Raw genomic sequence first — 15,093 nt, forward strand, 5'->3', positions numbered from 1 at the left:
TTTTGCTGAAAGCAATGGCGATGAATCTGCTCTTACTGTTACGCATTTGTTATTAACAATACAGAAAACCTTTAGATGGAGTGATGTTGGACTAAATTCAGAAACTCTATACACAGTATACATAATTCCCAACATAATCCTCTGAAAATGTGGCTGATTCATAAAAGATAGGATGTCATGCTTGTGAGTCATGACCGGTAACGTTCCATCGACAAACATGGCCTCAAAACGCAAGCCGAAACAAAGTGGTACATTTTTCATTCAATGCCATATTAACAATCATGAAGCAAAGCCATTTTTAATGCAGCATGCTTGTAAAAGCTTTCTGGTTGCCAAACTCGTTTTTTTCCTCCATAAAACCCAAAGAAACCTCAAAGTGAGCAGAGCATGTGTAGAAAAGAGAGCTAGTGCAGTCTCTACCATGGTTGTGGTTGCACAAACCCAAGTTGTAAAGCATGCAGATGAAGAAGCAAATGACGATGAAATATTCATTGGGTTAGGAGAGCGAGTGCAGCTGGTAAAAGGGGATGAAATAGATGGGTCAGGAGCACTCATATCACACAGAGTGTCATTTTTCTCTCCCTTATGCATCATCTTGATACACAACCGGCTCTCTGCTTCCGCTTGCATGTACTCACCATCTTTACCTTCGTCTAATGTCATCATAAACGTGAGATAGTGTAATTGCCAGTGCTGTTGGGCCAAACAGGATGCCGTTTTCATTATTGGTTGGAGTGGGCATCATGTCAGGAGGGTTCTGCAATGCACTTCTACTGCCATGGCAACGGCCTCTGAGTCACCCCAGACATTACATCGCCTATCTTCAGTCGTGACCAAGTGCCAGAGAAGACCAGACATGTTTACACAACACTGCAAAGCAATGCTCCCATGGTGTGCTTGTCAAGAGAACTCAGCAAAGAAAAATCACACAAGCACTTGACAGAAATAGAATATGAAAATATTTGATTGATCCATATATGCGATATGGCACATCTTGTTTCACACTTCTGAGCCTCATCGATCTCTGTTCTAAGCATCATTTTTAATGTTCTCCCCATGTTTGCATGGGTTTTCTCCGGGCACTTTCCCTTCACTCCAAATTGATGTGTCGTAAGTCTCTAAATTGTCCATAGGTGCTATTGTGAGTGTGAATTATTTGTTTCTATTTTATTTTATGTGCCTTACCATTTGGTTCACAACCAGTTCAGGCTGTCCTTGCATACTCTCACCCCAAGTCAGTTCCATGGGATACGCTCCTCCGCACTCGTGACTCTATGGACGAGCAGTATATCATATGGACGGATGGAATACATCTATTTTAAGTGATCCCTGAAAGCTGGCTCGGGAATAAGAAAGGAACGATGCTGATCATTTTATTGTATTTTTATTCATTGGTTGATTTTACTGTTTTAATACCAAAGCCCTTGTTAGTATGCTTTGAGCAGTGTTATATAAATACAATTATTATAATTATTGTGAAAGGTACAATGATGAATTGTGAGTGTGCTCCCTCAACACCTTAGACGAGGATATGATCGAGACGGACCGCACCATAGATAGAACAAGTAAACATCTAATTTGTGAGACGGACGCAGCATGAATTTCAGCATAACATCAGCTGTTATGATGCCAGTTTGAGTAAATCGTTCAGTATCCCACCCTCAGTTTTCTTCCCACGGGCGCTACTTTCAGAACCGGACAGCTCCAATCCGTTCCCACGCCCCGCCCACCTCCGGCAGACTGGCAGGGAGAAAAGACCACACGCAGTCGTGGGTTGAGGCGATACCTCAGGTCTGTTGGGATTTTTTTTTTCTTGTAGAGAGGAACTTCATGAACAATTTGCTCCTCGCCTCTTTTTATCAATCACACGGAGTGGCCGCTTCCACCTCGAAGAGGAGTCACGTTGATTTGTACAGAGTTACGAGACTTGTCTTGGATGCGAGGCTTGGGGGGAGCTTTGAGGGGATCCTGCGTGCAATGAAAAGTAGGGAATTACTGTCGGCTGTGCCTTCATTGTGCAGGACACATCCTTTTGTCAGTGCTCGTTAAATTGGCGAGGCTACTGGTTATGCTCGCAGCACTTTCCCAAGCGCTTTCTTCTCGGTGTCCCTGAAGAAGAAGACGAAAAAGAAGAATGGCTCTCCTGGTCGTGCTTCTGCAAACGGGGCTCGTTTTGGGCTCCAACTACGGCTACGTGGAGTGGTCGGAAAACGACCGTGACGAGAACCCTTCGGTGTTCAGCACGCAAGGAATCAACAGGGAGCCGCCCCGCCGCCATCCGACCTATTCTCACTCGCCGCCGGCTACGGAGCGCACGGTGGTGGCGCACAAAATCGAGGAGGACCTGCCGAGGGTGGTGACCGCTTTCCTCCACAGCGGCGACTCCTCCGCGCTGAGACAGGTCAACTGCTCACGGAGGTACGAGCTGAGCAGCCTGCGAGGCGGCCTGCATGTCGCCACCCACTACTCGCTGCACGGCATCCTGGATACCATGACGCACGCCACCAACTTTTTGAACATGATCCTGCAGGCCAACAGGTCCCGAGAGGACACCTTACAGCGGGACCTTCACTGGTATCAGGCGTTGGTTCGGAGCATGCTCGAGGGGGATCCCAAAATCCACAGAGCCGTGGTAAGCTTCCACGGGGACGTCTTTCTGCAGGCGACCCGAAACCAGAAGGAGGTGGTGCTGCAGGACCGGATGCTGAAGAGCAGGAACTCCGAGTCCGAGTGGTTGAACGAGTTTAGGGACGGAAGGAGAGCATATACGCTTAGAAAGGGATCGGAACCCAAGAGTGGAGTTTACCTTCTGGACAAGAATCAGATCAAGTGGTCTGCGCCTTACCTGGAATGTGAACACGGGGCTTTTGTGCCCTATTGGCTTCTCACCTTGTCAGCTGGCTTCTATGGACTCAAGAGAGACTCTGCACTAGAGTTCAGGTGAGAGAAATGTGTTGTGCGATCATGCGACATCGAGCTTGGTAGAGACAACCAACTTCAAAATGTTGAAGTGTGGCGGGAAAAATGGGGCAGAGGAGAAACTGAAGGAACAGTTTATTTTTGTCTTGTCTGTTTACAAACGACAGCACAAACTTCCCAACATTAATTAATTAAAAAAAAAAAAGGACACTTCATGGAAACAAAAAAGAGCTTCTTTTCACCACAAAATGTTTTATCACTATGATAAATAAAGATATGCAGATATATATCCATCCATTATCTGAACTGCTTTATCCTCACAAAGGTCGCAGGTGTGCTGGGGCCCATCCCAGATGAATTTGGGCTGGAGGCAGGGTACCACCGTGAACTGGTTGTCAGTCAATCGCTGGGCACACAGAGATAAACACCAACCATTCAGACTCCCCGTCACACCTACGGACAATTGAGAGTGATTAATTAACCTAACTTGGTACACCCTCTGTCACTGAGAAGTCATTGTTTGATCTACCATCCACAGGCAGGGCTTCATGAATTCAAATGCACCCATATCTTGAACCATTGCTCAACAGACTCATAATACAAACACTATCAACTCAAACTAAAACGCAAGCTTAATTGACTATATAGTGCCATTTTATTTTCCATTGTGCTACTTACAGTATACTGTACTTCTATCTCATGCATCAACTTTACATTTGGCACAAGCTAGCAAGCAGGTTTCAGGAATGGTGGAGGAAGCCGGAGTAGATAAACTAGCAAACTCCACACTGAAAGGTCCGAGCAGAGATCCATTCCACGCTGTGCCGCTTGGTAAATCACGATTCCAAAAAGTCACTTAAGGCAAAAGTGATTGACTGTCGTACAGTAACGGTATGGGCTTAGAGTTTACAATTTTGTAGTATCATATGGGTGCCTTAAAAATGATCGCAATAGACCACTTTGAAAATTACATGATCATAATAATGAGCTGAGTGCAAATACTGAAGTTGCACTGATGTACGAAAACAGATGGCAAAGAAGAAGAGATAATCCCTTTCTCCATTGAAATGCTCTCCTGTCAAGGCGCAGCTGGGCATGTCTTCGTCATGCTTACTTTCAGAGGAGCACTGCAGGCTTTATTGCATCCCTCCAGAGTGCCGTTTGAATGAGTGGCTTGCAAGTATGCACGTTTCAACGCTCAGGGTTCGCATATGGCAGAGCGAGGTGTAGCAATCGATAATACTATGCGTGAATAATAATGGATATATAAAGAGTGGCATGTGGACACAGATAATTTGTCATCAATCAAGTGATGATGCAAGATCTGTCAAGGAGGTCTGAGTCCATTTTTTTGTTACTCCACTGCTGTGGAGCACGGATATTTTACTGAAAAATGTCACATATATTGGCAAAACGATGGGCAATTAAAATAATCTATGAGGCTATCTGAGCGAGGTTTATGTATCACGTAGCATGAAATGTTCTTTTTGTTTTCCAGAGACTTTTCTTGGATTTATCCATGGTTTACCAATTGAATTAGTCTTGGCACTCGGTGTCGCACATTGGGGGCTGTGACGCATATTTTGTGTGACAAACAGAGAGTTCAAGGAATAAATAGGTAAGGCAAATGTAAAAATATAGTTACAGTTGACACAGGTGAAATGAAAGACTCATTCTTTTCACAAATCACAGAGAGCCACCGCAGAATTAAGAAACTGCGGGTTTTCCGACCCCGGAGTTAACCAATTAAAATGGTGCTCCGAATTGAAAATCTGGTGTGGAGAATATATTGCAACTCAAGTATTGGCTCAAGTCAGGTTGCGAGGAGAAATGTGATTTCCTCATCATGGACGTGTGTGTGCTTGAAATGTTTCGCTGCTTCTTCCAGTCATCTCAGTGCTGCGATGATGTTTCTATAAATAGACCGTCTGGACAGAAAAGCTTAAGCCTTTCTTCCTGTGAACTCTCCCTATTTTTTTGTTTTTGTTACTGTCTGCACAGGCCATTTCTAATTGAAAAATTCACAAAACATGACAACCTGACAGTGAGAGATGCCGAAGCATCTGTCACATCTCCCTGCTTTCTGTCTCGGTCAAGCTTTGACCATCTCACGCATACGCTGACTGGTTCCCTCCTCTCATTCTGTCTGGTTGTGTACCATGGAGGAGAGGTGGTGGTGAAATCCTCTCTCCATGGTCGTTTGTTCCACTTCCCTGCAGGCAGATGGAGGCAGCGGGTGTCAGGCTCATCTACAGAAGCACAAAAGAGAAAAGGAGAATGGCACATTTCAAACCGTGACGAGAGGGAGTTCGTTTGAACGCGAAGACACGTTGGGGCTCCAGTGCAATGGTTAAGACTGAGCTTTAGCTTCAGGACAGTGTTGACTGGTGTATTTATTTTGCTAGCCAACTATTCTGACAGCTATTTTCGATATGATTCACAAGAAATGCTTTTAAAAATCTTGGTTGTAGTACTTTTTCAAATACTGCAGTAAGACCGAATTGTAATGTGAGCAACAGATACCTGCGTGTGTTTAAGCTAAGTGTCGCCATTTTATGTTAGCGCCGTTGTCTATTCAACAGAATTTCAAGGACATCGCAGATAACGTGTCTAGTATACTGTACGGTATGAAAGATTTGTGTTCTCTCTCTACTGTCCTTTTATGGCTTTTTGAGCACAACATTACATATTGTCGAAAAATCGCGTCGTACGATCTAATGCAAGAGCTGGATCCCGCCACCAAAATCTTTCCTTGCGGAAATCATAATACTTGGAGATGTCACCATTATTCTCGGATCCTTTATCTCTTCCTAACTTTTGGTCTGTTTTTCCTCCGTGCCAGGGGTGTTGTTCGTTTGGACGTGAATTTGCAGGATGTGGATATTGACCAGTGCTCCGACAGTGGCTGGTTTGCCGGGACACATCGCTGCAATCTTACCAGTATGGAAGTAAGTGCTAGCTTGAACGACCTTTTCCCTAATTCATCCACTTTGACCCCGATGGAGAAAAGTGTGTTTCCAAAAGTTCTCCGGGTGGGGCAGTGCTTACATCTGCTCCCTATCCTAACCAATGACACGCATTCCCAATTATGACGCCAATGCTCCTGGACAACAGCAACTATCTTATTTTGAACATTTTATCTGAATTCAAATGCCATCGGTGGTGGGGCAACACCGTCATACATCATGTTTGTCACTTTTCGGTGTGCTGAAGGGACAGCGATGACCCATGTTCTATCTGCATGTGTCAGTGTGTGATGGCTCTTGCGCGTTGGCTTCCACCTTCACGTGGGTGCCGATGAGTTTCATGTGATGTATTGTGGGAAACCTCCTTGACCCCAGCGGGGGGGGGTAGCTGTTCATGTGTGCATGGCATGTCGCTGGCCATATGATGCATAATAGATGCAGTGTAATGGATTGCATCAAGATGGTTTGAATAATTGACTCTGCTCTTTGTCTGTGTGCCTGCCCCCACCCCCACCAAAATTTAGTCCCCCCCCCCAAGTATGCCTGATTTACAATAGCACGGTTCTCATGTTTGCGCGCTGAGTGGCAAATTGTGTGACAATTATTTCTCCAGCCAGAGATTTCACACTCACTATTTTGTATTAGCTCAGGCGGCCTTCTGTCATCAGGGTACTTGTGAGTGTTTTGATCAGTTTAAGAGCGAAGGAACTTCTTTCGCAGGAGGCACGATTAACTTCAGGAGCAAACAATTTTCAGCTCTTTTTTTGTGTCACATAAACAATGTACACTTGACAGTTAACTTGGATCATCGTTGGCACATTTTATGAGCTTCGCTCCCTAATATTTGTAAGATTTTTGTCAACAAGATGCAAAGCTAAACAGCGCCAGCCCACCTCAGTCGACGTCAGGGTAGCCTCCCCCTTCTCTTTGAAGGGTGTGAGGGACAGTTCCTGACAGTTAGTTAGTGATGGGTAGATGGAGCCGCATAAAATGTTGCGGCACACTGGGCGAACTGAAGTGATACCGCATTAGCACCGCGTCGCTCTGTTGCTCATTAGGACACCTGCTGGATCTTTCATCATTGCATTGCAGGCTACGCCGAAAAAAGCTTTTGTTGAATTTCCTCAATGTTTCGTCAAGTGGTGGCATGAAAGAGAATCCAGATAAATGTTTTTAAAGAGACTATACATCCACACATGCTGTATCATAGCAGGCGGCATGAGTGTCTTTAGAAGAATTCATGACAATATTCCACATTTTACTACCTCTTACTCTTCTCTAATGATAATTCTCCTGACACACACGACATTTCGCAGTGAGGCGGTGATTCAGTGGCAACTTAGTCATCACTGTTCATCTTTTTTGAGGAGGCGCGTGGGAGGGGCGAGCCGAGACTTTGACACAGAGCTCTCAATTCAAATACTCTCCACAACTGAAGATGTTTTGTCAGAGAAAACTTGTATTGACAAACTCATCAATTTTACCAAACAGGCAGCTATTTTTTTTTCAGCCGGGGCTTAACCAAGATGTATTGCAAGTGTCTACCGCATCTGGAGTCTCATATCTCAGGGCAGCCCAAAAGAGGTTCGAGTCTGATAGCGGATCGGATAATCTTTTCATCGTTAATGCACCCATTAGCTTTGATCTACAGACAACAGGGTGCGAACCGTACCGTGTTCTAATATCTGTCAGTTTCGTACGAAGAGGAACAAACTTCAACAAGGAAGGCAATTGGAATGTCTTTTCTAATACATGAAAGGAATTCACCAAACTGTTTGTCATGTTCAGAACGCAAAGTGGAAAGTGGAAGTACAAGTGGAAGGTTATATTGAGAACAAATGAGACATCAGCCTCCCCGTTGCAAAGACGTGATTCTTTTTTTTTTCTTTCACCAGCTATAAATGCAAAGACACTCTGTGAAATGGCCACCCAAGGCGAACTACTAAAAATAATTCATCCTCATCATCATAAAGCCCCTATAGCCGTTCAGTTTCAGACTTCGGCTCCCGCTCGCAAAAGCTGTTTCGAAAGGATTAGCTTGTGGGTTCTGCTCTCTTGTCTTTTCACTTTGTGTGCTCGTGCTTTTCATCGCTGTTCCCATCGCTTGTTCCTCCTTGATGCGGTGAAATGATCTTTCGAGTTCAAGAGCCTGCGGGCCGCAGCTGAAGTGGATGGTGTTTAAAGTCTGGAAAGAAAGTGATGACACTTTTCACACGCCGCAAACTTTGGTTCGTTGAAATAGCTTCTGAGCCAAGCGAAAAAAAAAAAGCCATCTTTCTCACAAAATACATTGTTTGCAGCAATGGCCTGCGGGAAGTCAATTCAATGCTCATTTCCTCCCCCCAAAAACCCTGAAGTTCGGTCTCCCAGGCCCAAGTCATAACAATGAAGTCTTTCTTAATGCGACGGAGCGTCGTGTGCTCTGCAGAGTGTGCGCTTCTCACTTAAGGTCAATTTGTGACGTGCCGTTTCAGTGCGGCTCAACGGCATCAGCGCCTCTCGGATGTGTTCGGCGCCAGCAGCGGAGGCATCGTGATTCCGCCTCATCCTTCAAACTTTATGTCTCACTGAAGTGAGAGCGGTGGGAATTGTTCTGCTTGCCAATGTTAGGGCAACATAACAAGCCATAAAGGCACCATGATGCCCTATAAAACCCTTTGATCCAACGAGCTTCCGGGGTTAATTGGAAACGGGTCAATGTCACGATTGCATGTCAAAGGAGCATTCTCAAAAGGCTCCGTTATTCAGCACTTTCTTCCTTTTTTTCCCTTTCTTTTTTACACACAAGCTTTAAAAGTTACTTCTCTACACTACTTCATCCCAAGCACTCATTTGCGTCAAGCTCATGTGCAGCCGCTCAATGACCTTTTTCACTGGCCGGGTCCATCACCTTCAACTTGAAAGCTGCGTCGGAGGCATTTCCTTGCATTTTTTTCAGCATGATGAAGTATGATCCAAATACTTCAAAAGTGTGCAGGAAAGTGCGCACGTAAGCTGTATCACTGTTTGAGCCGCAGGGGTTGAAGCTGGGGAAAAAAAAAGAAAAAAAAAGCCTGATCACTTTTTCGCGATCTCGTTCTTTTGGTCACGTGACCATGGATGACATTTTGCACGGACTAAATACATTTGTCTGTAATTTCAGACATGATCATGATTTGTTCACTATTCCATATTTTTTGTTTGGCGGTGCGCCATGAAAAAATTCTCGTGTCAAATGGGTGCCTTGGCTTTTTTTTTTTCTGTTAGGCTTTTTCACGTCTTGGTTCTGTTTTCTCTTATACGTTCCCGCAAAGACTGAGTAGGAAGTGGGATCCGTCACCGTGATCTAAGCACACACTCATGCATTTATGGATGAGCAGACATAGGGGTGGTCTTTTACATGATTCCTAGCGTAATTATACAAGCGCTTCGACGTGATTCGTTCGGGTAATTGGGACGGGACGCATGTGAGGATGTGAATCTGGCTTTTCCATCGTGTGTCAGCGTAGTCAGCTTCAAAAGGGGCTGAGTATGTTTGCATATGCACACGTGTGTTTGAGGAAATGTGTCGTTGGAGATAACGGGCTGCGCCAGAAGAGCTCTGATAATGAGTGTAAACTGCCATGACAGCCAAAGAGGGTTACCCATTCTAAAGCCCCCGCTGGCTCCTTTTCCAGCTCTCTGCCTCACTTTCTGTTTCCGTGACTATTTATGCACCAATTTTCCCTCGCTTGTTTCGTCGCTTGTTATCACACTCTCATTGAAATGTGGTCTTCTTGAATGCGCCGACTCTATTTTCTTGAAGCCAATTAACTCCTCGGAAAAAAACACGAGGAGCCCGGCGGTACTGATAGCTCCATTGGTCAGTGCGTTACTTCCTTTTTAATGACTTTTTTTTTTTTGGATCATTGAGTACACCATTTCAATTTTGACATCAGTGCTCATTCAATTGTTTTTCATCAACCGTTTCCTTGACACCCTCTTTCATTCTCAGCACACCTCCTTCCAACAAAGACCTGCAATGCCGTTGCAGAGAGCAACGCAATTAATTCTGGCGACAGCTCAGCAAGTACAGTATTTTTAGTGGCATGAGTTCATCTGAAAAATTAATCACCTGTACATATGTGGCTCGTTCTCCGCGCCGCTGCGAGAACCTGGACCCTCTCGGCGGATCGTGGTTAGAAATGGAGGAGTGGTGAAGGTGGTCGTCCTCTAAACACAACAATAAGACAAGACGAAAATAAGACGAGAGAATTGTTGTTGAAGTTGAAATATTCAGACTTGAAATAGTCAGTCGATATCTCAATAGCAGCGAGATGGCTCAAAAACCCCTGTGGGGGCAAACGACACAGAGAGGGAAAAACGACATCAGATGAAGACCGTGATATGTCTTCATGATATTTACCATGTGAAAAAATGGCTTTAGTGTAGACTCACCGGCTGCCTGCGTTGGAAGTGCGTGCATCTTTTTCATCATCAAGAAGATAATTTATGAGTACTTTAAACGGCATTTTTTTTCTTCAAGAGTTCGATTCAAGGTTAATAAGATCTCAGTACAGAGCTGTGAACCTGTTGGAACTTACTCTGTAGCTGTATGGAATTGATTGCTGTATTGAATATACAGATTTACTTGTAAAATCGCACTGCTTGAAAAATGCGTCACCCAAACTCCAATTTTGTATTGTAAGATCCGATACTCTTGTTCGTACGATCAGTCGAAATATTTGATTGCTTCAAAATGAATTGGATGGAAAGTAACATATTAACACATTTCACTAGTTTTTAAATTTTTTGTTTAGCTCAGATTTTATAGTCGTAATGAATGATGTGCTGTTTCGACAAAGACGATAATCTGTTGCTGCTACACCAGTTTTATATCTGAGCATAAACGTTACCAGATAAATTAACTTTTGGTTGAATTTAAGAAGACTCAGTCATCTACACTTTATTTTGTGATCGGTTTTCGAGCTGTAATAAATGATAATGTGTTTTTTAGAAGGTGTTGTTTGCTCTTGGTGCGTTTGTGGTGAGAAACGAAGAATATCACTCAGGCGATAGGAACTGCCACAAACATCAGAGAAGCATCGGACTGAATCGCTGTAGTTTTCAACTGCATGAGGTTTCCATGGTGACGGCAACTGCTTCTCATTTCATGAGCGAGACAAGGGTCCCGCTGAGAAACTTCCATCATCCCATTGTCGTTCGCTCCAAAAGGCTTGACATTGAGTCGACCCCCCATCCCCCAATGTATGTACATCGCCCAGTGACCTCATTTTTCCTCAAGCACTTTTTTGGGTTCAAGTCAGACCTGTTTCACCACTAAACCATTCAAATTCGGAGAGTCCTTTCAAATATTGATTGTGTAGTGGAATTGTTCGAGCGACATGGCTGACGGCCATTTTTATGTTGCATCAAAAAGACGCTTTGTCCTCCAGCCTGGCCCCCCCCCAAAATATCTAAGGAGTGAATTCCAACACCTCCCACTGAGCGCGCCGCACCAACTGTGCTTGTGCTGAAAGCGCCATTAGTTAAAAACACTTGAAATATTCGAGAAAGACATAATTGTGGGCATCGTCTGCATTGCTTAGCAAATGCAACAGACCACCATGTAAGGTTTATGCTTGAGCAACATTTTAGTTTTAAATCTCAAAGTGGATGACCACTGGGCTAATTCTTTTTTGTGTGTGTGTGTGTGTGTGTGTGTGTGTGTGTGTGTGTGTGTGTGTGTGTGTGTGTGTGTGTGTGTGTGTGTGTGTAAGTGTACAATTCAGAACTAATTAGTTCTTTCCTACGATGCTGCACTCCATTTACTCCAGTGACAAACAACAAAATTCCAACCGCGAAAGTACTGCACCGCCGATCAAAGAATTACTGCCAAGCTCGCAGGATGTACAAAGTCCATATCCATTCCTTAATCTTTAATTATGCCGATGACTCATGCGTTGCCGCATGAAGTATGCAAGGGCGACGATGTACAGAAGACGAGACGAGGAGAGAGAAGACGTAACAGCGGAGAGGGACAATCGTCAAGGAGGATTCATTTTCCATCGGGAGCCACCAATCACTCCCTAATCTGTTCTCCCGCAGCCCATAAACGCTGCGGCAAAATGCGGAAACTGCTCGAGACGGCAGCACATTCGGATCATAGTTGAGCGAGCGCCGCTCGAGTCCAAGTGGAGGACCCGGAGGCCACCAGCCCAATTCTCAAGAACCCTTTCATAACATACATAAAGGATAAAGAATTACAGTACGCTTAATAGCTTGTTGAAATCATTCATTTTGGGGTGGGTGATTCTGTCTTACGTGGCAGAGCAAAGGCATGCAACCCCGCCAGGGCTATGATGTTGTCAATTTACAACTTGCTATGTTTTCTTAAACTTTACGGACACCTCCAGCAACAAATTTTAAAAAAGACCAAATCTAGTGCATTTTTTTTTGTGGTGTTATTGGAGACTTTTTGAGATTGTGAGACTCTCTTCAGAGCATCTACACGACCACACTGCAAAGAAATCACGTTTGCGTAAAGCCATTGCTAGCTAACTTAACCATACATACACCATACATACTTTCCATGGCACGTCCCTTTAAAGACATCCTTTCAGTGCCTGGAGCCGTGCCGGTGTTCGGTCTTGATCTGGTTGTGCTGTTCAGCTGCAGAGGCAGAGGAAGGTGGATAAGAATTTGAAGAGGCAGCAGGCGAGGCAGCGATACAGGAAAGTTTATATTACAAGAAACTAAATTCACTTGAGGCAAAAAAAAAAAAAAAAAGTCCAGTAAACAAACAAGAATGTAGCAGTACAAAAGTCCAGACAAAAATAAATCCCTAATGGGAACAAAAGTTGAGCAGTCAACCAAAAGTATCTTTTGCTGTACAGTACTGTTTTTAAATCACCTTGTTTTTTTTGTTTTTGTTTTTTGTTTTGGGGGGGTCTAAGTTAATATTCATGAAAAAAGCAAAACCCCACAAAAAAGGAGCAAAGGCTGATGGCTGACGAAGACATCCGTCCATAGGGAGCATCTTAATTCATTGTCTGCTTCCTCTTCGTGTGTCGACTCCAGTAAGCTCCATCCTTTGCCTCGCGTCCTGCTCATATGTGCCTCCATCCACCGATGCATGACCTGTACCAGTTATCCTCACCAGGGTTTGGGGGGATGCTGGAGCTGAGTTTGGGTGAGAGGCAGGCAACGACCTAAATTGATGCGTAGCCAAGGACGCATAAAGACAAACAACCGTTCATATTCACATCTACGGACCAATTAAAGTCTTCAATTAACCTTCCGTGCGTGTTTTGTTTTTTGAGAAAACCCATACATGCACTCTCCCGCATTGGAAGCAGGCAACGACCTAAATTGGTGCGTAGCCAAGGACGCATAAAGACAAACAACCATTCATATTCACATCTACGGACCAATTAAAGTTTTCAATTAACCTTCCGTGCGTGTTTTGTTTTTGAGAAAACCCATACATGCACTCTCCCGCATTTGAACCTACGACCTCCGAACTTTGTGGCAGATTTGCTATCCAGCTGTACAAATGTGTATCATCTCATATACATATATACATATTATAATATACAGACAATTACATATTCTGGTGCCAGGATGCTTCCAGAAAGCAGAAAAATGATTAATTGAGCTCTATTTTTGGAGACAAGCGCATCTGCGGTAGATCCTGATTTTCGTGCAAGCACACGGCGCGTTGCACTCGTGCCAATTTGGCAGATCGGTCCCCACCAAGCTGGCCGTGCCAATGCAACATAGGGAGTGCCGTCGGAGAGGCGCCTGGCCGAATGACAATTTGGTGACAGAAAGTCGTTCTAAAGTTGCACCTGCTCAGACTGTGTCTAAAAGAGCTTCTTGGGCCAAATGTTTTTACTGAGATTTGGTTGACTTTGAATATGTTTCTTTCATTGGCTCTTGCTTGGCATCAAATGATCCTGAATACCACTTGGATAGCTGTTGAGCTATCTGACCTCCTTCCCGTCATGTATATACTGCTTATTTGGATTAATTTCGAGGGTGTGCTGGAGGATATCTGACATTTGGCAAGAGGCGCGCATGGTACACACCGGACGGGTTGCGAGCCAACTGCAGCCGATTCAGTTTGTCCTTTGGTGCGAATCGTTGTTGGGATCGCAATAGAGGTGGTGTGCACCCGCACACGCTAACCGTTCCACCATTTCAAATTGGCCAGAAATACAATAATCAGCAGAGGACAAATCTGCACACACAACCAAGTGATATGTTGAGCTGTTTTGTGGCCAAAGCTTCATGTTGTAAATTTAGTCGCCCGCATCACCCTCCCCGCAGAGACGCTGTGCAGTATTTATGAGCGTTTCATGCCAAATTTATTGCAGCTTTAATTTTAGTGCATGTTTGCAACTCGCGTGCACATGTGTATTCAAACCAATGCGAGTGTTTCAGCTCCAGATGGCGTGTTAACTTGCCGAGTTATAAAGTGAGCGGAAATTATGCAGAAGCTCGAATTCCGCAAACAAGCCTTAATTCTTAATTTGGATATGAATTAGTGTCCCTGTTACTTGGCAAAGCTCTGTGATTTCCCCGGACGCCAGGCGTGTTTATAGCTGGGCCTGCTGCCTTCTGCAGAGGAGCATGTGGATAATATTGAAGACTCAATAACACAACTTGAGCAAGTTCGCTGATCAACTCACACGGGGAGAGGAGAGGGAAAGAGCAGAAGCAAAAAGTATGAGCACAGGTTATGCCACGCAGATACAAGTATGTAGATGACACTTAATTTCACACAATCCTCCGTGTTGTTCACCTGGTTGTGTACTGAAGAAGCCACCCCCCCAAAAAAAAAGTTGCTTAAGTGAATGAAAAATATGTGGTTTAAAGTTGAAACTGCACTGAGGTGTCATTCTTCTTTGTTTTCTCTTCCCGCAGTGCGTGCCCATCGCTGGCCACGGATTTGTGTTGGACAAATACAAGTGCCGATGCAAGAGAGGATTTTACCATCCAAGCCGTGTGGCGCTCAGTGACTTGAACAGTAGGTTACAAATACTTTTAGGGAGTTTTACAATACATATTGCCCCTCCTTTGTCAAATCAAAACGTTTTGTTCAAATCCGACTCTTTTGGGTTGAACAGGTTTAGCAGAAGGATGAATAGTACATGTATCATTAACTCTCCCGATCGTGGGCTGGAATCAAATGAGTGCGTTCAGTCTGATAAATTTGACTGAGAGCACTGCAGTGTCCGAGGGCAGG

At 44.4% G+C, this 15,093-nt stretch overlaps 1 protein-coding gene across 1 annotated transcript in view; it reads left to right on the forward strand.

Moving 5' to 3' along the window:
• Positions 1-1,414: 1,414 nt before the first annotated feature.
• Positions 1,415-15,093, forward strand: part of gpr158b (G protein-coupled receptor 158b) — a 30,987-nt gene continuing 17,308 nt past the window's right edge. Inside the window, exons 1-3 of the mRNA XM_019877850.1 lie at positions 1,415-2,940; positions 5,762-5,867; positions 14,772-14,874. Coding sequence (XP_019733409.1) covers positions 2,135-2,940; positions 5,762-5,867; positions 14,772-14,874 — 1,015 coding nt within the window. The 5' untranslated portion in view covers positions 1,415-2,134. The remainder of the gene's footprint in view (positions 2,941-5,761; positions 5,868-14,771; positions 14,875-15,093) is intronic.

This window comes from Hippocampus comes, unplaced genomic scaffold, assembly GCF_001891065.2.
Source record: "Hippocampus comes isolate QL1 unplaced genomic scaffold, H_comes_QL1_v1.1 scaffold317, whole genome shotgun sequence".
Lineage (NCBI taxonomy): Eukaryota > Metazoa > Chordata > Actinopteri > Syngnathiformes > Syngnathidae > Hippocampus > Hippocampus comes.